This window comes from Echeneis naucrates, chromosome 11, assembly GCF_900963305.1.
Source record: "Echeneis naucrates chromosome 11, fEcheNa1.1, whole genome shotgun sequence".
In the NCBI taxonomy this organism is placed as follows: Eukaryota; Metazoa; Chordata; class Actinopteri; order Carangiformes; family Echeneidae; genus Echeneis; species Echeneis naucrates.
This window is the reverse complement of record NC_042521.1, coordinates 16,592,933-16,612,611: the sequence shown is the minus strand read 5'-3', so window position 1 is coordinate 16,612,611 and position 19,679 is coordinate 16,592,933. Positions and strand designations below refer to the sequence as shown.

The 19,679-nt window shown below is 44.4% G+C and overlaps 1 protein-coding gene across 1 annotated transcript in view; it reads left to right on the top strand.

Moving 5' to 3' along the window:
* The window catches only part of arid1ab (AT-rich interactive domain 1Ab), a 47,937-nt gene extending 31,210 nt beyond the window's left edge, over positions 1-16,727 (top strand). The window contains exons 5-20 of the mRNA XM_029513634.1: positions 4,235-4,475; positions 5,557-5,646; positions 5,944-6,114; positions 6,612-6,912; positions 7,490-7,635; positions 7,760-7,857; positions 7,959-8,168; positions 8,279-8,483; positions 10,369-10,501; positions 10,906-11,081; positions 11,172-11,301; positions 11,397-11,516; positions 11,633-11,729; positions 11,928-12,747; positions 13,112-13,242; positions 13,345-16,727. Coding sequence (XP_029369494.1) covers positions 4,235-4,475; positions 5,557-5,646; positions 5,944-6,114; positions 6,612-6,912; positions 7,490-7,635; positions 7,760-7,857; positions 7,959-8,168; positions 8,279-8,483; positions 10,369-10,501; positions 10,906-11,081; positions 11,172-11,301; positions 11,397-11,516; positions 11,633-11,729; positions 11,928-12,747; positions 13,112-13,242; positions 13,345-15,252 — 4,977 coding nt within the window. The 3' untranslated portion in view covers positions 15,253-16,727. The remainder of the gene's footprint in view (positions 1-4,234; positions 4,476-5,556; positions 5,647-5,943; positions 6,115-6,611; positions 6,913-7,489; positions 7,636-7,759; positions 7,858-7,958; positions 8,169-8,278; positions 8,484-10,368; positions 10,502-10,905; positions 11,082-11,171; positions 11,302-11,396; positions 11,517-11,632; positions 11,730-11,927; positions 12,748-13,111; positions 13,243-13,344) is intronic.
* Positions 16,728-19,679: the final 2,952 nt, after the last annotated feature.

Sequence of the window (19,679 nt, the reverse complement as noted above, 5' to 3'; positions counted from 1 at the left end):
CCCCCCCCCTTCTCCCTCCTTACCACCACCAGATCTAGTTACACTACTGGCCAGGGTCACACATTCCAGATATGTTTCATTATCTCTGTGCTGCTACTCTACCTCACTCCTCTCCTCCCTCTTTCTGTTTCTCATAACCTACAAAAAAAAGAAAGAAAGAAACGAAACCGGCTGGCTTGGCAGACTAATGGCTCTGGTCAGGCTTGATTGATTCAGTGAAGTAATCTGCAAATGGAATACATTAGGATGGCGGAGAGGAGAGCAGTGCAGATGACTCAGAGACAGCACAGGCACACTCTGAAGAGAAGTGGAGAATATGGGAATAGTGGAAAAGAATAAACACCATCTGCCATTTTCTGCATTCACCAGCAATTGTTACATTAGAGGAAATAGATAGAATAGTTTTCATACTTGAAAACAAAATTTCATCACATATTTCAGTGGTTTTGGACCCTTCAACAGTAAGAAGACTAGTGTGTGTTTCTTAGCTCTGAAGTTCCATGTTAGGCAGTGCTGGGAAAAAAACACAAAATGGCTGCCACAGAGAGAAGCTTAGACAGGAAGAGCTGCAGCTCTCTGCTTCTCTCCACAACACCACTTTTTCCACTATCTCCACACAGGGAGAAAGGCATCTTGTGTATTTTTTTTTTCTACATGTTATCAGCTGCTATATTTGTCACACTGTAACAGCCCACTGTTTTAAACCTTCCTCTTTGGCTCATAAAGCCCCTCCTCCCTCCTCTACTGCACTCCAAACCAGCCACTTCACTGTTCTTCAACTCCTCCTCAAGCCTGATCCATGTCCTCTTCTTCATCATTTGCCTTGTAATAATGAGCAGGTTGAATAGCAGAGTCTTAGCAGCATCAGTATTACCAACACCACCCCTCCTACCCTCCCTCCTCCCTTCTCTCCCCCCCTCTCACTGTCCAGCCTGTGCAGTCAGCAGAACAGGCTGGTGCTGTGCAGTATTGAACTGGGAAAAATCAATGACTGCAGAGTGGGAGTCGCTAGGTGTGTGTGTGCGTTTGTTCGTGTGCGTGCGCGCGCCTATGTACAATGCTTCTGCCTATCCAGGGATGAGAGCTGTCCACTGTTGGGTTTTTACAGAATGTTCAGGAACTACTGCACATGTGGAGGTTTTGCTATTTTTCACATTCTTGTAGATGTACGCAATTTTTGTTATTATAAACCAGTACCCATGACTTCAGTTAATTAAATAGATTTCAGGAATATTTCTTTTACTGTTGATTTAATGATGAGCTGTGAAATCATGTTTAGTTTTCCTAAACTTGAGTCACTACTCCCTAAAAAGTCTAATTACAATTTCCATTTGGCAGAAGCAGTCAAACTTTGCAAATCTTAATCGCTCACCGTAGTGCAATCACCACAAAAAGATCATACTGTCACTTGCTCAAAAAATGTCAAAAATATTTAATGTTTGAATCTAGTAAATTTTTTTTGTTTAAAACCTGAATCTTCAGTATCAAAACAGAGCATCTTTTCTCACATTTTTGCAATTAATTAATATTATTATTTTTTTTTTTTTGCCTCAAGATACGTGGACTGTGTTCCTCACTGCACAAGACAACACAACACAGAAATGATTTCAATTCTACTTTTATCAATCAGCAAAATCACCTAAACTGATGGTTGATTTGGTTTATTTGTTTGTTTTTTTTTTTTTTTGTTTTTTTTTTTATGAAGACACTACGGTCAGACAGTTTGATGGCTCTTTGAATGCCACCTCAAATTCTTGTACTTGAACGCAATAATCAGCAGATAAATATTTCAGTGAGTGATTATTTACTGTGGTCTGGTTGTCACTCTGAACCAAAGCTACAGGTTTAACCGAGACACTGAGGCACCCAAATCCCAACTCACATAGTATAAAGGCTTTCTCATTGTGAAACAGCACATCTGCCTCTATTTATTTTTATGATGTTAGCAGCATCAGTCTTTGTTTCAGAGTAGTTGTGGATAGTTTGTTTAAAATCGGAGAAAAATAAAGATAACAAATCCAAGGACAAATACTTGCCTGTTTCTGGATCTTAACAGTGAACACTCCCTAGGTGTTATAATAGACTTATTGACTTTGTCTATTTTAGTTAATTTCATATTGTTTTTTTTCATTCTGCTTATACACCCTTAAGTATCCCTAGACTGCTCTAAATCTCACTGTGGAAAGGCAGCTAATCCTCATCAGGATTGGTTATATATCCTCACTCTTTTGTTCTGCCACATGTCATATGCAGCGATCTTGAGTGGCCTCTCCCAGAGATGTGACTGAATTGACCCCCTGACATTATTTGCCCTGTACTGTGAGTTCGGGAGGGGTTGGCACCCAGACAGTCGTCTGATATTTTGAGCACAGAAGCTGGCAAGGTGGTCATTGTGACGGCCCAGTGACCAAAGCCTTAAGCCGGGGCCAAACTGTCAGATGACCAGTCTTGTGATGTTGGCGTGGAGGTGGTGTGGTGTCGGTTGGGGAGAGAGACAGGAGGTGGGGGGGGGGGGTTGTTTGTCAGCTGACAGTGCTGGCTGCTGGAATAAAAATATCCTGTTGTTTGATCCCTGCTCTCACCTCTACATATTGCTTATACGCCATGACCTTACCTTATTATTAACGGTGTATACACCTATCAGCATGAATTGGTAAGCAGCCAATGACACCCTTTAGAATATGACACTTAAACATAAAGCCCCCCCCAACCCCACCCCAGGGTTTGTAAGGTTTTCTAGCAACCTCTTCTCTCATGTCAGTCAGAAAAGCCCTAGTGGTGTGCAGCCACTGACATTAGGGAAGGAAGAAGAGATGTAGTGAGTGCAGAGGGAACAGGGTGGGGGTAGATTTGGGGGTGTGTGTGTGTATTTGTCTTGGGAGGGTGGTAGTGGTGGTGTATTCTGAATCAGCGTTCTTCTCCTGTCACTCCCTCTGGGGTTCCTCCATCAGGTCATGTCCCAAAAATAGCAATGGGCGCCGTTTCAAGTGCAAAACCGCCGGCTTCGGGGCTGCAGCCAGCCTGTGAGTGTGAGATTTCTATGGGAATAGTTGGCTACCTTCCAATGAGTGTTTTTTTTTTTTTTTTTTTCCTCCCCTCCTCCTCCTCCTCCCTCCCATTTTTTTTTCCTTCCTCTGATGTGACTGGCAGATGAGCTTGCATTTCTGAGCAAAGCACATGGGCTACACGTGAGTGGCCAGTGTGTAAACATTCACCTTCCCACAAACATAATCATCACCGGCTGTCTTCCTGCCTTCATGCCTTCCTGCCTGCATGCCTGTCTTTGTGTCACAGCCAGCAAGGCTCAATAACAACACCACATGGCACCAGAGCCCGTGCCCAGCACCAATTATTTACTGCCTCCCAAGATGACTTGCTTCAAATATTTCCCCCCTCCTTTTTTTTCCTCTTTGCAAGCCACACAAACGCAGTTCTCTTTGCCAAGATGGATCATTGTGAGCATTATGGGACTGATGCAGAGTGTTTTTTTAAAAAGAAGGCATTGTATCTGAAAGTGTTTCTGCACCCTAAAGGTGTGACTGTCTTGTATGAAAGAATTACAGACACGCCCTTTTATAGGCAAGGATTGCTGTAATGCGTTGGTGACCATTTTGATTTCCTCTCACAAGGTTTGCCATCACTTGACTCTGATACGACTCTGAAATAAAACGCTCTCACCCTCCTGTTACAAGTGTGTGCAGGGGAGAGAAAAGAAAAACCTGAATACGATTCACTTTTCTCCAAATACAGTGGCTCTCTTTGCCAGCTTTTTACATTTTCAAAGCCAAAATGGGCTTTATTTACATCCCTGCTTACACACGCACACACTGACGCGCACAAAATGATTTTCCTTTGATATCACACATTGTTTTTTATGTTTTTTTTTCCCCACTTAATTTCCCACTTCCATCTTAACTGCAACTTCCCCCAAAGGGCTGCAGAGGATTATCTGTTAGTTTGTGTCTTATAAACACTTAAAGCTGAACTGTCATTCAAAGCCATTGAGGTGGTGCATAAAATAGAATTTCAGTTAGTGACTGGATGAATGAGTAGATTTGAAGTGAATGAATGATTTGTTAAAGTAATGTGGAATGAATGAAACATAAAAAAGGTTGTATATGATGTATTTCATTATTCTGGCCGAAAAAGAAACGCACCCAGTCTTATTAAAAGCTGCTACCTCAGTTTTGTTTGGTGTGAACATAGTTGACCAACCATGCTCTCCTTGTTCTAGGATCTGTCAGGCTCGATTGACGACCTGCCCACCGGTACAGAGGGGGCTCTGAGCCCAGGTGTCAGCACCTCAGGGGTGTCCAGTAGTCAGGGCGAGCAGAGCAACCCAGCCCAGTCACCATTCTCACCACACACTTCGCCTCATCTGCCAGGCATACGTGGGCCTTCACCATCACCTGTGGGTTCCCCTGCCAGTGTCACCCCCTCACGCACTGGACCTCTGTCCCCTGCTGCTGTTCCAGGTAAAGCAGGAACTTAGATACAAAGAGCAGATAATTTTCTATACTGTTTCTGAATTTGGTTGGACGTTTTACGTAAAGGTCCCAGATTTCAACTTCTCAGTGACTGCTTTGTTTTGAAATCACAAAGTTTCAGAAGTCCTGACAGCTGGTTGTAAAGCTCATTGTCTGAATATAAACTGTGAGCATTTCTGAGGACTGAAACCTTGGATACTTTCACTAGATTAATATAGAATTTGATCAAAGACAACACAGACATCTAACTTGAGACTATATGTGTAGAATATACACCCAAACTAGATTAGGATACGAAGACTTTTTTGCATTTTATAAGGATGGTTTATCATTAGTATTTTGTTCAGTCACAAAATGTTGTAAAATTTGCTTCACTGTGTTTATTTTTAAGATGTCTGAGAGAGCAGCAGTCTTAATTGATTTACACACAAAATATCTTACTAATAACGATCACAATAATGCGAAGAATCATCACAACATTTATATTGTAACCAGACAGAAACTTCCTGACAAAGAACAAATGCCAAATAATCACCAAAAAAAAAAAACAAATAGCAAATAATACTGTATGAAATAACTGAAGGTCATTATTTGGATTCACCTGCCAGAACGCATGAAGTGTACTTGCCAAAAATACCACAATAATTTTAATCCGTTTTTGTTAGTGTCACCTTCAATACAGAGTTTGATGTTGTGTGAAACATCCAGAACACAAACGGGAGACAGATTTAGAGTTTTAATTGAGAACTTGCGCTCACTCACAAATACAATGGCACATATTTGTAATTCATGAAGCAAGCTCCAGATGGGAACGTTAAGTTTCTCTGAACATGATACTTGTAAATCATCCAGACGGTAAAAAGAAGCACAAGCTACTTGTGGAGAGTGTGCTGTAGCAGGCAGCTGATAGGATGCTGTTTTTATGTGCTTTGATTTGATTAGTGTGTTGTCATTTCATTTTTTAAATTTAAGGACAAGCCCAAAAAAGGTAAAACTGCATTTGTGAGATTTTTTCAAAGTTCAGAGTATTTTCTACCTACTGACTCTCTGTGTTGTTACAATCCTTCAGGTAATCAGATGCCTCCCCGGCCACCCAGTGTCCAATCGGACAACATTATGCACTCTTCCATGAATCAGTCAGCCTTGGGCCAGGACAGGGGTGAGTGTGGGGATAGAAACTCCTCTGCATCTACTAAGGAGACTAGTAGTACGCCACATCGTCAGTAGCTTTTAGCTGTGTTTAGTTGAATTAGTATGCCCCCCTGCAAACACTCCTGCAGGCTAAATCTTTAATGAGAATACTTAAGGGCAGGAGCATACACACTGCAAATAACTAGGATCATATCCTGTTGTGTTGTGTAACCGTTTGTTTAAACAGATACAGGATTGCTGTTATTTTCTGACATGCAGTCTCTTAGAAAATCATCTGAAGAGGTTCTTTCCCAATTTTCTCCAGTGTACATGCGTAACCCTCAGATGCCTCCTTATGGGTCCCCTGGACAACCTAGCTCTGCCTTATCTCCACGCCATTCTTCAGGAGGCCAGATGCATGCTGGGATGGGACCCTATCCCCAGAATAACAACATGGGAAACTACGGGCCGCAGGGGGGCCAATATGGTCCTCAAGGTGGGGCCTCAGAGTAGAAGCATGCATGGTGATCTAAATGCTAGAGGACAGTTCAGTATCTAAAGTATCATGCAGAATTATTTTCAAATCACAAAAATATTATGAATGAGTTTATAGTTAACATCCTCCAGCGGTCAGAGTTAAAAAAAAAAAAAAGGACCTTTCTTCTCGCTTCATGTATTTATTAAATTATATCACTTGACTTTGAAGTCTCAGATGGTTTCTGTGGGCTTTGAAGAAGTTCTGGGATGAGTCAGTGAGTGCCAGATTAAGCCTGCTTCATCAGGCTGCTTGTCAGAACAGGCAGCGCAGAGGTAAATTTAGAGCTGGACCACTGAAGCTCTTCATCTTGTCAGTGTAGAAATGAGTTTAAACACTTTCACACATTTCTGTTGCAAACTGAACTACAGTTTGATAATACAGCAGGATGCCTTATATCTGAGCTTTAATAAGAAATAAATGAAATCTAAATTTGTCTCAATCTGTGCACCTTCCAGGTTACCCCAGGCAACCTGGGTATACAGGGATGCCCAATGCCAACTACCCGAGTGGTCCTGGGATGGGCGGGTCCATGAACCCGATGCCCGGTCAGGCCAGTGGGGCTCCATACGGAAACATGCCACCTGGTAGAATAGGCCCAGGGCAGATGGGTGCTCGGCCATATGGTCCTGCGATGGGCTCCAACATGGGCGGCATGCCTCCTCAGGTGGGCTCCGGAATGTGCCCCCCTCCAGGCATGAACAGGAAGGACAGTGGCCCCTCCATGCACCATGGACCCACTAACTCCATACACAACAGGTGAGTGTTAGTTACTAGATCAATTTAGAAAAAATAAATAAATAAGGGAGCACTTGACTTTCGAGGGTCAGTAAAAATCATAAAGCTCCGAGGATGTCTGTTGCGGACACATGCATCCATCTTCACTTGAATGTGCAAGTTGTGTGACTATGAAAAATGATTTGCTCTTCCCACGTGCAAACGTGTTATTGTGAACTGGTGGAAGACTGTGCGCTGCAGAGTAGATAGCATTCGACCAAATGTATTTGTGAGAGAAAAAGAAAAAGAGAGAATGAGCGAGCAGGAGATGGTCTCTGAGATCAGTGAATCACTTTCTTCCCCTGCGAATATGCCAGCTCAGCCTACAGAGACACATCCGTGTGGCAAGTGCTGGAATCTTATAAAGTAAATTGATGTGTCCTGCATAATTATCTGAACCAAGTAAACACAAAGATGTGGAGAAAGCTTAGATTTGTCAGTGCATTAAACAGTGAGCCATGAAAAAAATGGGAGACTGTTAAATCTGTATATCTTTGGAGTAATAATAATACAAATTAATTATTGGTAATGCTCCTAAACAAGTACTCTTTCACTCTAGGCCACCTGGTTACCCTAACATGTCCCAGGGCATGATGGGAACAGGCTCTCCATATGGTCCGGGCATGAACAGCATGCACAGCATGATGAACCAGGGAGGGCCAGGACCATACCCAATGGGAGCAAACATGGCCAACAACACACCAGGTGAGTAAGAGCTACACTGCAGCATTGATGAACCGGTTGTGGGTCTACTGCAGACCTAGATGCTTTGTCCATAGACTGCTCTTCTTATCTTTATGCCCTTGTCTTATTACCTCTGAACACCCAGGGATGCCTCCCAGTTCGGAGTTCAGCATGGACAAGATAAACCCGGCCCAGAAGATGAACAACAAGGTGGATGGGACTCCTAAGCCTGAATCCAAAAAGGTAAAACCTCCAAGTCCAAATGACAATGACTGTGACTCATTTGCTTTTTTTTTTTTTTAAACTCCCCACCTCATGATTTATCTCCATTGTCTGTTATGTAGAAGTCGAGCTCTTCCACTATCACCAACGAGAAGATAACTCGTCTGTACGAGCTCGGCCCCGAGCCAGAGAGGAAGATGTGGGTAGACCGATACCTGGCATTTGCAGAAGAGAAGGCTATGGGCATGAATAATCTCCCTGCTGTGGGCCGCAAGCCCCTTGATCTCTTCAGACTCTACGTGTCCGTCAAGGAGATTGGTGGCCTCACCCAGGTAGGCCCTGGATTCCAGTTTAGCTTTACAGATCAGAACAGGCAGCCTTGTAATTCTTACACTGTTCTGTGCAGCTTTTTCTAAGCCTCCTCCTCCCTGTCGCCCACCAGGTGAACAAGAACAAGAAATGGAGGGAGCTGGCCACCAACCTGAACGTAGGCACGTCAAGCAGTGCAGCCAGCTCGCTTAAGAAACAGTACATCCAGTGTCTGTATGCCTTCGAATGCAAGATTGAGCGGGGCGAGGACCCGCCCCCAGACTTCTTCAATACAGACACCAAAAAGAACCAGGCAAAGATCCAGCCTCCCAGCCCAGGTAAGTGCCGACATCCCCCTGCACCTCACCACTGTTTATTTGAGCCTTTAAAAATAAATGGCTCTTTAATTTAATGAAATTTTCAGCCTACCATACAGTTCATCACATTCTCTTTCCTCTATTTGGTTCATATTATCTGCCTATAAACTGGTGAATTTTATGCAACCCATTAATTGCAGTGTTAACAGCCTACCATTTGTCATTGCCTGTGTGAGGCTGCCATCCTCAGTAAATAGCTGCTGTTTTGGCTGATATTGGAGGAGTTGTAAATGAGGGCAGTCCTGAGGACTCTAAGTCATAGAAGCAACTGCACCCTCTGGACAGTTCTACAAAGACATCTCTTGGGGGGAATTAGACCCTGACATTTGCACAGGACGTGACGAAAGACTTGTCCTTTCAGCCTCGCTCACGTTTTCTTTTCTTTTTTTCTCCCCTCTGTGTGTGCAAACAGTGACACTACCAGCATGCCAAATCTTTGAATGAACCTTGAATGTTGAGTAAAATTCAGTCAGCATGTAGACTGGCAGTCACTCATACCAGAGGTTTTTGGAGAAGGGGTGGGGGCTAAGGCTTTATGGGACCATGCTGTCTCCTGGAAGCTGTGTGTTTTGGAGGGACTCCTGCTGTAGCTGCCAGGAGCAACCACACCAGGATCAACCACGTGCTCCTCCAGTCTGGCTGAGACCCAGGCCTGTAAGACATGGGGCACTGAGTCAGCACTGGGGTGTTGTTACAGGAGACATCAGGGTGGTTGTCAGCTGGCATCAGCCCTCTAGTTAGTACGAAGGAAGAGCCGAGGGGGAGCTTTGGGCTGATTTGGCGATAGAAATGCCCCGTCAGTGTTATGTCCTTGCTGCCTGGTGTCTGGCTGAGGTCTACAGGGGGCAAACCACGCTCTCTGAAGATTAATACTGAGCCAGAGATGAATGGGGGAAGGGGGGTGGGTGTGTGGGTGTGTGTGTGTGTGTGTGTGTGTGTGTGTGTGTGGGGGGGGGGGGGGGGGGGGGGTGTAAAAGTCATGCAATTCTCACTCTCTGTTTCTACAATTCTTTTTCCATCTTCACGAGAACCCCCTTCCCCTTCTCTCCCTTCATCTTTAATAGAGGGAAATCCCTGCCTGGGGGGAGGGGAGATGGTAAAGGAAGAGGAGGGCAAGCTAGCGCATGCGTGTGTGTGTGAGAGCTACAGAGGCAAGAGGATGATGTGAGAAAATGTGAATAAATGTGACCTGCCAGTGACCCTGGTGTGTGTGTGTGTGTGTGTGTGGCAGTTTAATGAATGGGAACCTGTGAGTCATCAGACTGCCGTACTAATAGTGAGAAGTCCTGAACTGAAGTTAGGATGAGCGCTGCTACATCTCCCTTAAACACAATACAAACAAACTATCACTCACTCTCTATTGCGCGCGCGCGCACACAACTTTTCGTATCCTGTCTCTATAGACCAGGCAGTAATCTGTCAGAGTCAGGATTTAGATCATTGTTTTTTGGTTACTGCGAGAACCCAGCAGTTGTGGGAAGTGGAGGGCAGTGGGTGTGATGGGTTTGGCATGCTGCGATGAGCTGGTGGATTCAACATTCAACATTTTTGCTTGGCTGTGCCCTCTAAAGGCAAGTCGCTTGACACTAACTGTGTTCATCTGTGCAATGCTCAGGAATTTCATAATGGGACTTAGAATCACCAAAAGCAGCATGTGCTCCTGAAAGCCTCCATAAGTTCTTGGCCTACTCAAGACTTTCCTGCTTATCACCTATCAACCCTCACCTTTTCCAGGGAAAAGGGCAGGATGGAGAGGGGTTCTTTGAATTTTTGGGAATCCTAGAATTTTACAAACCAGAGGACTTGATGTTTTTTTCTGTACTCTGAGTGTATCCTCATTTTGCAGCTGGTTCTGGATCCCTGCAAGGACCCCAAACTCCTCAGTCTACCAGTAGTTCAATGGCCGAGGGGGGAGACCTGAAGCCCCCCACCCCGGCGTCCACCCCACACACACAAATGCCTTCAATGCCTGGCATCAGGTTTGCATCGTTTTTCAATAATAACAGAATTAATCAATTTCTTAATAACAGTTGATGAGGAATACAATAATAAACATATGGGGTTTGGGAAATTAATGTTTTGGTTGTAGTTTTTTTTTGTATTTTTTTTTTGTTTGTTTGTTTTTCATAAATAATAATATACAATTCCTGTGTTACAAGAGCTTTATTTTCTCTCATGTCATGAACTTAATAAAAACAATATTTCATGTTAGCAAGTTATAAATTATAAACTTATAACCAAATTATAATAGTCAAAGAAAAAATTATTGAAACTTTTCCAACAAGTTGTGTAGGAATCTTTATATTATAAAAAAATGTATTAATCTAGATGAAGAAGGAATGCAAGGCCAACATTTTAAAACAAGCCTCCTGCCCTCTCATAGGAGTAGTGTGAACCTGCAGGACCCTTTTGCTGATGGCGGAGACCCGGCATTTTCCAGAAGGAACGCAATGACTCCGAACTCTCAGGGCTACCAACCTAGTATGGGTGGCCCAGAGATGATGGGTCGGATGGGTCCCTATGAGTCCAACAAGGACCCCTTTGGTGGCATGAGGAAAGGTGAGCACCAGAAAACCATCAAATTTAGGTGGTAGAGGAGGTGTTTTGTTGGGCTGAAACTAACAGTACTCTATGTTTTTCATTTTGAAGCTGGAGAGCAATTCATGCCACCAGGCCCCAACAGTGGGATGGGAGAACAGTATAACAGAGGTCCATCAGGCCCAATGGGCAACATGCAGATGGGCCAGAGACAACAATACCCATATGGCTACGACCGAAGGTAAATAAATCTGTTATTTTACGCTCTCCTGCTCCAGTGTCCTTACATTGTCCTTTCAAAGTGAAATCAACTGACAAAGTTTGTGGGCTTTACAGGCAGGAGCCAGGCATAGGCCCTGATGGCAGCATGGGCCCAGGAGCTCCCCAGCCCAACATGATGCCTTCTGGAGCCGAAACAGGGATGTACTCACCCAGCCGGCCTCCACCACAGCAACGGTCAGTAATACGATTGCTCTGTAATAGGATGATGGATAAGCATCATTGGAACTTTATGCTAAAACTGTCACTTTCTAAAGAAAAAAATGGTGTAAACTCCCCCCCCTTTTTCTCAGGCATGAGTCCTATACTAACCAGTACCCTGGCCAAGGAGCTCCCCCTGGTGGCCCATACCCAAATCAACAGCCAGGAATGTATCCACAGCAGCAACCGGTAAGAACATTTTATTCACCATTCAACTCTTAACTCAACTTGACTTCCATTGTTAACATTTCCATTATACACGATACATATATTCTGCGTGTAATAGTTTTCTACCAGTGCTGTTATTCCATTCAACAGAAGAAAATTTACAAGTTTTTGAAATTAAGTAATGCAGATGTGTTACAGTTGAATATTGTCTGTCTACAGAACTATAAGCGTCCAGTAGATGGTGGGTACGGTCCTCCTGCAAAGCGCCATGAGGGGGAAATGTACAATGTACCGTACAGTGGTCAGCAGCAGCCAGGCCCGCAGTCCACTGGGCCCCAGGGCCAACAGGACATGTATAACCAGTATAATGCATACCCTGGAGGGGACCGCAGACCGCCAGGCCCACAGAACCAATTCCCCTTTCCCTTTGGTAGGGACAGAGGACCATCATCTGCAGGCCCCAACTCCCAGTCTCCAATGCCGCCCCAGATGATGGCAAGTCCCATGCCTCCTGGTCCCGATGGCCCCCAAGGCCCAATGTGGCAGGGTCGCACTGAGATAGGTTATCCAAACTATCCTAACCGACAGGGACCTCCTGTCCCAGGTCAGGGTACTAGCTACCATGGCATGAACCGCTCAGAGGAGATGATGCCTGCAGATCAACGCATGAACCATGAGGGCCAGTGGCCTGGCCATGTCAACCAGCGACAGCCACCATTTGGCCCTGGTGGTTCTGGACCTCCCATGACCAGACCTCTGCCATCTACCTACCAGACTTCCCAGAACCACATTCCTCAGGTGTCAAGCCCAGCCCCCATGCCCCGGCCCATGGAAAGCAGGACGTCACCCAGCAAATCTCCCTATATGCATCCGGGCATTAAAGTGCAGAAAGCTGGACCTCCAGTACCTGCCTCTCACATCGGTCAGGCCCCAGTGCAGCAACCCTTGATCAGACGAGATGTGGCCTTCCCACCGGGCTCTATCGAGGCCTCCCAACCACACCTCAAACCCCGTAGGCGGCTCACCATGAAAGACATTGGTACAAACTCCTACTCCATGTCTTGTCCACTATAGATGTGTAGAAACACACAAACAAACATCCACAATTAGCAACAGGAAACTGTTACTGCATAAAAGATAAGTCTAAGATTTTCAGAAACTGATGTGTTACTGATTCTTAATCACTTCTTTGATTTGATAGCATAGGTCTGTCAGATGGCTATTTAGCCTGGTAGCTCTTAATGTTCATGGAGGAAACTTTCCTTCAAATTTTCTTATCAGATACAGCCTACATATTTATTCGTAGAATAGGTAACAAGTATTCATTAAACATGATAGAACCTGCACCTTATCTTTGACTGATTCTGATCAGTCATATACATCTTCTATTTGTCTTTTCTCAGGCACCCCTGAGGCTTGGAGAGTGATGATGTCATTAAAGTCAGGCTTATTAGCTGAAAGCACCTGGGCCTTGGACACCATCAACATTCTTCTGTATGATGACAACAGTATTTCTACTTTTAACTTGTGCCAGGTGAGTTACAGGCATCTGTTTCTTTTTTGTGTGTGTTAACAAGCCTTTTCTTGTCACACTTGGGGAGACTTTTGGTGTTGACTTTCCTTCTTGGTTTCTCAGCTGCCTGGATTCCTGGAGTTGGTGGTCGAGTATTTCAGACGCTGCCTCATTGAGATCTTTGGTATCCTAAAGGAGTACGAAGTAGGGGACCCTGGTCAGCGCACCCTCATAGACCCCAATGCTGCTGAGGACTCTGATGATGAAATTCCAATGCCTGAGAGTGAGGATATGGACACGGATGAAGAGGAGGACGAGGAGGTAGAGGAATCGAAGGCCAATGCTGACAACTCCCTGGTCCAGGTAAAACAGGAGGAGGAGAGCTCCCAGAAGGACAAGTCCTCAGAAGATGAGGAAGAGGAGAAGGAACGGGAGTCTTCTATCAAGGAACCTAATACCTCTACCTCAGGGTCCTACCCAGACCCCAACCTCCACTCAGAAAAGCCCAAGCAGGCTAGCAAGTTTGATAAACTCCCCATCAAGGTGGTACGGAAGAAGAATCCCTTCTTGGTTAGCCACTCCACCAAGCTTGGGCAGCGGCAGAGCTTTGATAGCGGCTTGATACACTGGAGCATTGGTGGGGGTGACACTACCGAACACATCCAGACCCACTTTGAGAGTCGGATGGGCGTTCTCAAGCAGCGGAAACACACATCAACAGCAACTGAGAGTTACAAAAAGGTCCAGGTACTTGAGATGGCAAAAGAAAATGCTGAGAAATGCAAGTCCAATGGGGAGGATAAGCCTCGGCAGAAGCCACAGTCCTCTGAACCTCAGACATCTCCAACAGAGAAGAACTCCCCTCTTCCCATTGGCGCACCAGTCACTGCCACTATTGATGATGTCCTCTCTGCCCGCCCAGGATCAGTCACGGAGGAAGTGGTTCGTGGAGGCGCAGAGGAGCAGAAGGAAAATGGCAAGTACCTGTTCAGCATCAACCCTGATCTTCAGAGCCGTCGCAACGTTAAGATCTTGGAGGATGAGCCTCACAGCAAGGACGAAACGCCACTCAGCACTGTGTCTGATTGGCAGGACTCTCTAGCTCGCCGCTGTATCTGCATTTCTAACATTGTGCGCAGCCTCTCCTTTGTCCCAGGTAATGACCAGGAGATGTCTAAACATCCAGGCCTCCTGCTCCTGCTGGGCCGCCTGGTGCTACTCCACCACAGGCACCCCGAACGCAAACAAGCGCCAGTCACCTACGAGAAGGAGGAGGAGGAAGATGAAGGTGTGAGCTGTGAAAGAGACGAGTGGTGGTGGGACTGTCTCGAGGTGTTAAGGGAGAACTGCTTGGTCACTCTGGCAAACATCTCAGGCCAGCTGGACCTTTCCATCTACCCAGAGAGTATATGCCTACCGCTGCTGGATGGCCTGCTCCATTGGGCGGTTTGCCCCTCAGCAGAGGCCCTGGACCCCTTCCCCACACTGGGGCCCCATGGCTCACTTTCCCCCCAGAGACTGGTTCTTGAGACCCTCAGCAAGCTCAGCATCCAGGACAACAACGTCGACCTCATTCTGGCAACGCCACCATTTAGCCGCTTAGAGAAGCTCTATGGCTCGCTGGTGCGTCTGGTCGGTGAGCGGAAGGTGGCGGTCTGTCGAGAAATGGCAGTTGTCCTGTTAGCCAATCTGGCCCAGGGTGACAGCCTGGCGGCACGTGCGATAGCTGTGCAGAAAGGCAGCGTGGGTAACCTGCTGGGCTTCCTGGAGGACAGCCTAGCTGCCACTCAGTACCAGCAGAGCCAGAGCTCCCTGCTACAAATGCAGGGTGGACCCCAGTTTGAACCCACCAGCGTGGACATGATGCGGAGGGCAGCCCGGGCTTTGCACGCTCTGGCTAAAGTAGAAGAAAACCACTCAGAGTTCACTTTGTACGAGTCACGGCTACTGGACGTCTCGGTGTCCCCACTTATGAACTCTATGGTGTCCCAAGTGATCTGTGACGTACTGTTTCTGATTGGCCAGTCATGACAACCGTGGAGAGGTTTCAGCTCTGCCTCTTTCCGTTCCCCTCAACCCCCTTTTTTTTTCTTCTTTTTGTTTGTGTGTGTGTGTGTGTGAGTGAGTGAGTGTATGTCTGTAGTGTGTGAGTGAAAAGAGCAAAACTGACTTCTTTTTTTTTTTTTTTTTTTTTTTTTTTTCTTTAATTTATGCAAAATCACCTCGGATTCCACTGTCTTTCTACCCCTGCTTCTCACTAAAGGAAGGAATATCATGAAGTAGCTGTGGATTTTAAACGTCTGAAATGGAAAGATACTGGCAAAGAAGAGCAGATTGGGACCCAGGCTTAGGACAGTGTGTGCTGCCCTGCGGAAAGGACTTGTTTTTTAATGAAAAGAAAAATCTCCAGAAAAAAAAAAGAAAAAACTGTAACCAAAGTTGCTGTCTCGTTTACAGTGAATTTGGGGGATACGTGTGCTCGCTTCCTCCCTCTGGGGGTTGGCGGGGAGAAGAGGGCACAGACTAAACAATATTATGGTTCATGTTCGGAGGCTACATAAGACGCACGGACTGTGGTGTGGTATAATTGCTGTAACTTTGGATGCTATATACTCAGCCCCACAGGAACCACATTATTGGCTGTGAACAGACATCTGTCATGGGAGGCCTGTGCAGTAGATTGTAGGACTTTTTTTCTGTACTGTACACCTTAAAAACTGTAAACATACTGTAATAATACTGTTTCACACTGAGATACGCTGGCTTGGCAGCAAACTGTAGTTTTTAAAAACAGTTTTAGTTAATGTCAAGAGAGAAAACGGCTTTCCCCCCAAAGTATGGTGAACCTACAACACCCCGACCTCTTCTCTTTGTCCCTTGATTGTATGACTTGACCCTTATATTAAAAAGTCACCTCTTTAGGACTGGTCCTCAACTCTAGATGCAGTCCAAGCTGCAGTGTATATATGATGTTGTACATTACACCTCTCTCTCTTTCTCAACTTCTGTTGCTCTTCACCATTTTTAATCTTTGACAAATGACAAGTTTCCCCTCTGCATTAAGTACGCCATGTGAATACTTGACGCCCACCCTCTCTGTTACTTTGGCGCCTTACCCTGCTTGTATCGCGCTCCCGGGGGGTGTGGGGGTTGTTTAGCTGCTGTCCAACGCCACCCCCAACAAACACGACTTCAAGATTCAGTTTGTCTCTGGTCTGGGTATAGAGAATATAACAAAAATCATGTCTGCGGTTCCATTTGCGCTCCTTCATGACAAACTAGACCTTGATGAAGAAACCATATTAATTTTGTTTATTTTGTTAATTTTTTTTCCAGTGATGCGGATTCTGCATATTTGTATTTCAGATGATGTAGCTAAAAACTTGATGTAAATTCCTCTTTTTCCTTTTTTTGGCTTAATGAATATCATTTATTCAGTATGAAATCTTTATACTATATGTTCCACGTGTTAAGAATAAATGTACATTAAATCTTCGTAAGACGTTTGCTGTGGATTTATTAAGAATTCTCCTCACTCACAGTTGACAGCATTAAATAAGGCCCTATATTTTTTATTTGGCTTGCATTTCATTTCCCCCACACACATACAATCTGCTATGTACAAAGCAGCGTGTTCTGCTGACGATTTTGATCATTTACACACAAAGGCGTAGATGCAACTGGCGCTGTGTAATGCCATGCTTCCCCATCCCTAAACAATTATCTAGTTACACAAAAATTTTTGAAAGACTTATTCTCCGTTGCTGTCCTCAATACGAAATAAAAACACAAAATAGAATCCATAAAACACAGCATGAACTAAATGTGGCGCCAGCACAACTTGGAAAAAGACTTCCACAACCACTTGATGTGGTTTTACTGTAAGCTTCAGTTAATCAGGATATCTTCCTGAGATCAAGATCTGCTTTACGAAAGAGACATGAAAACAGAGGCCCAGGTTTCTTTTCATAACATCAAGTCCAGTAGGTTTTCACTTTGAGGCACATGTATTTCCTTTGCTCTGATTGGAATTTAAACAGACATTAGCACAACACCTTTCCTACAGGCTTTAAAGGTCCCTTCCATAAAGTTGGCGAGAGAGAGAGACATTTTTTTCATCATTCTTTTAACAGTCCAGATGTCTTGCTCATCTTTAGTCAATCGTGAATCATGGCTCAAGTCGCTCCATCCTTAATGCAGCTCAGTAGCATCCTTCTTAGACTCTGCATCTCTCTTTCATTTACAGTGCACGTTAAACTACGATGTTGTCCAGTTAAAATCATGACACTGCTGTTCCCATAGGGGTTGGATGAGTAGGACTGAACAAGAATTTAATGGACACAAATGCAAATGGTTAATTTATTAAAAGGGGAGTTTTAGCAGAAGTGAGTATTGATCCAAAGTTTCAATAAACCAAGACTCAGTCACATATATAGGACATTATTATGTCTATATAGTTAACTTTAACTCAAATAAAATCAGACTACTGTAGTGAGGGCCCTCTGGTTGTGATGTGTTCACTGTCTGTGTCATGGCGCTCTCTAGAGGTCCTCTTGTGGTCACTGCACAGAAAGGCCTAAACACAGTGCATTAAAGTAGCACTACTACTTTAATGCACTGTGTTGAGCACGAAATAAATCTGTTAAATAATAAAGCTAAATTAGAAAAATTATCTTGTGATTCTCTGAAGAGATCTTCCTTTCTAATATTACAGGAAACTTGATCCAAAAATAACGTTGACTCTAGAGCACTCTACAGACACTCATTGGATTTGTTTGTTTGTTTGTTCCATCATTTATTTTGCAAGTCCAACTGGACTGTTGCAAAGCAAATCACAAACGCTAATCGGTGTCTCCAATAGAGGTATATTTATGTGCATGCTGTCTCCATGTAAGTTCAGACCTGTTGCCCAGATGCAGCTCTTTTTTAGCCCCTCTGAGATGCACCGGAAGACGGGACTTCCTGTCTGTCCATTAATATGACACTAATTAATGGTTGGTAGGACACCTGCGGAGCGGAAGGATACATGAGATTCGAAGGCTCAGTTGTCATCGTGTAGTGATTCGGCCAAGCGGTATGCTTGGACAATACATCTACACAACAGTTAGTTGTGTAGATGTATTGTGTATTTGTCGGTAAAGTTCCTTGTACTGAGACACGGCCCCAGCAAACATCTGTCTCTATCAGCAGCTGGGCCTATGGCAGGGAGGATGGGAAAATGGTGGCGCAGGTGAGGTGGCTGGAGTCCAGAGAACTGGGCTGTTCATCCTCCACTTCCAGCTTGTTAAACATGAAGCTGTCAGCTTTAATTCCAGTAGGTGTTAGCTAAGTAACAAGCTGTCTGTCCACAGGTCGCACAGAGCCAAACAAGCTTCCTGTCCTGTTTGCTGTAATGGCAATTAAGAGCAAATACTATTATATTAAATGTGAAAAGAAAAAGAGGCAGACCAGGATTGTAACAGTTATGAGACACTGGGTGGATCCTGTGTATTGACATTTCCAAATCAGTATGTCACCAGTAGCAGAGTTAAGGTCTACAGGGTATCATCATTTAGTTGATGAATACAGTGTGATTATAGGTGAAGCACACATTTCCTGCTTGCCATGGTCAGGTCAGGATGTTTTGGCACTGTGCTGAACATGTGCATGCAATGCAGCAGCCATAGTACTTACATTGCTTTTTACACTTAAGCTTTTTTCCCCCACTTAAATTTTACATTGCATTATAGATTAATATGTCACCAGCATATTGACAAAAAAGATTTATTTGTAAATATTTCTGGGTGTATGTGTTCAAAAACTTGGATTTATTTATAATCTATTTATTATTTATTTATTTATTATTATTTATTATCTTTATATCAGCAGAAAAGTCAGTGAGACTCAAACTGAATTGATTTTCATTATCCTTCCTGCTTTCTTCACACCTTGGACTGCTTAATTTACTCATTTTAGACTGCCTTACTGTTTATTCTACTTCACAGGCCAACAATGGCATAGACGCTGTCAGAAATTGTGACTTTCATGCAGAGGACGAGCTGTCTCAGAAGAAACCAGCAATTTGATTGAAGAGCAGGAGGTGCTGTTCTGAATATAAGATCAACGAGTTACTCTGTCAGCTTTGTTCTGTAACTTATACCTGTACATGCTATCTTTAAAGATATTTCCATCCAGTACTGACATTCTGGAGTTTGGCACACACTTTTACATGTTCTTCACAGCAATGTATGTACGCCAGGACATCCTTGATATTTGACTGTATTTTAGCTGTTAACAACCTGTTGTCACTATTGGTTGCGCTCATAGGTCTAGATAGTAGAATCCCTCAGATCCCTCAGCACTTTGTGATGATTCAGGTCAGGCTAAAAGCTTCATTGTGGTCTTCAAGTCGGCACCATTCTTCATTGGTGTTTTGTTGATGGGCCCATAATACCTCTATAGGGCTCAACGACAGCATC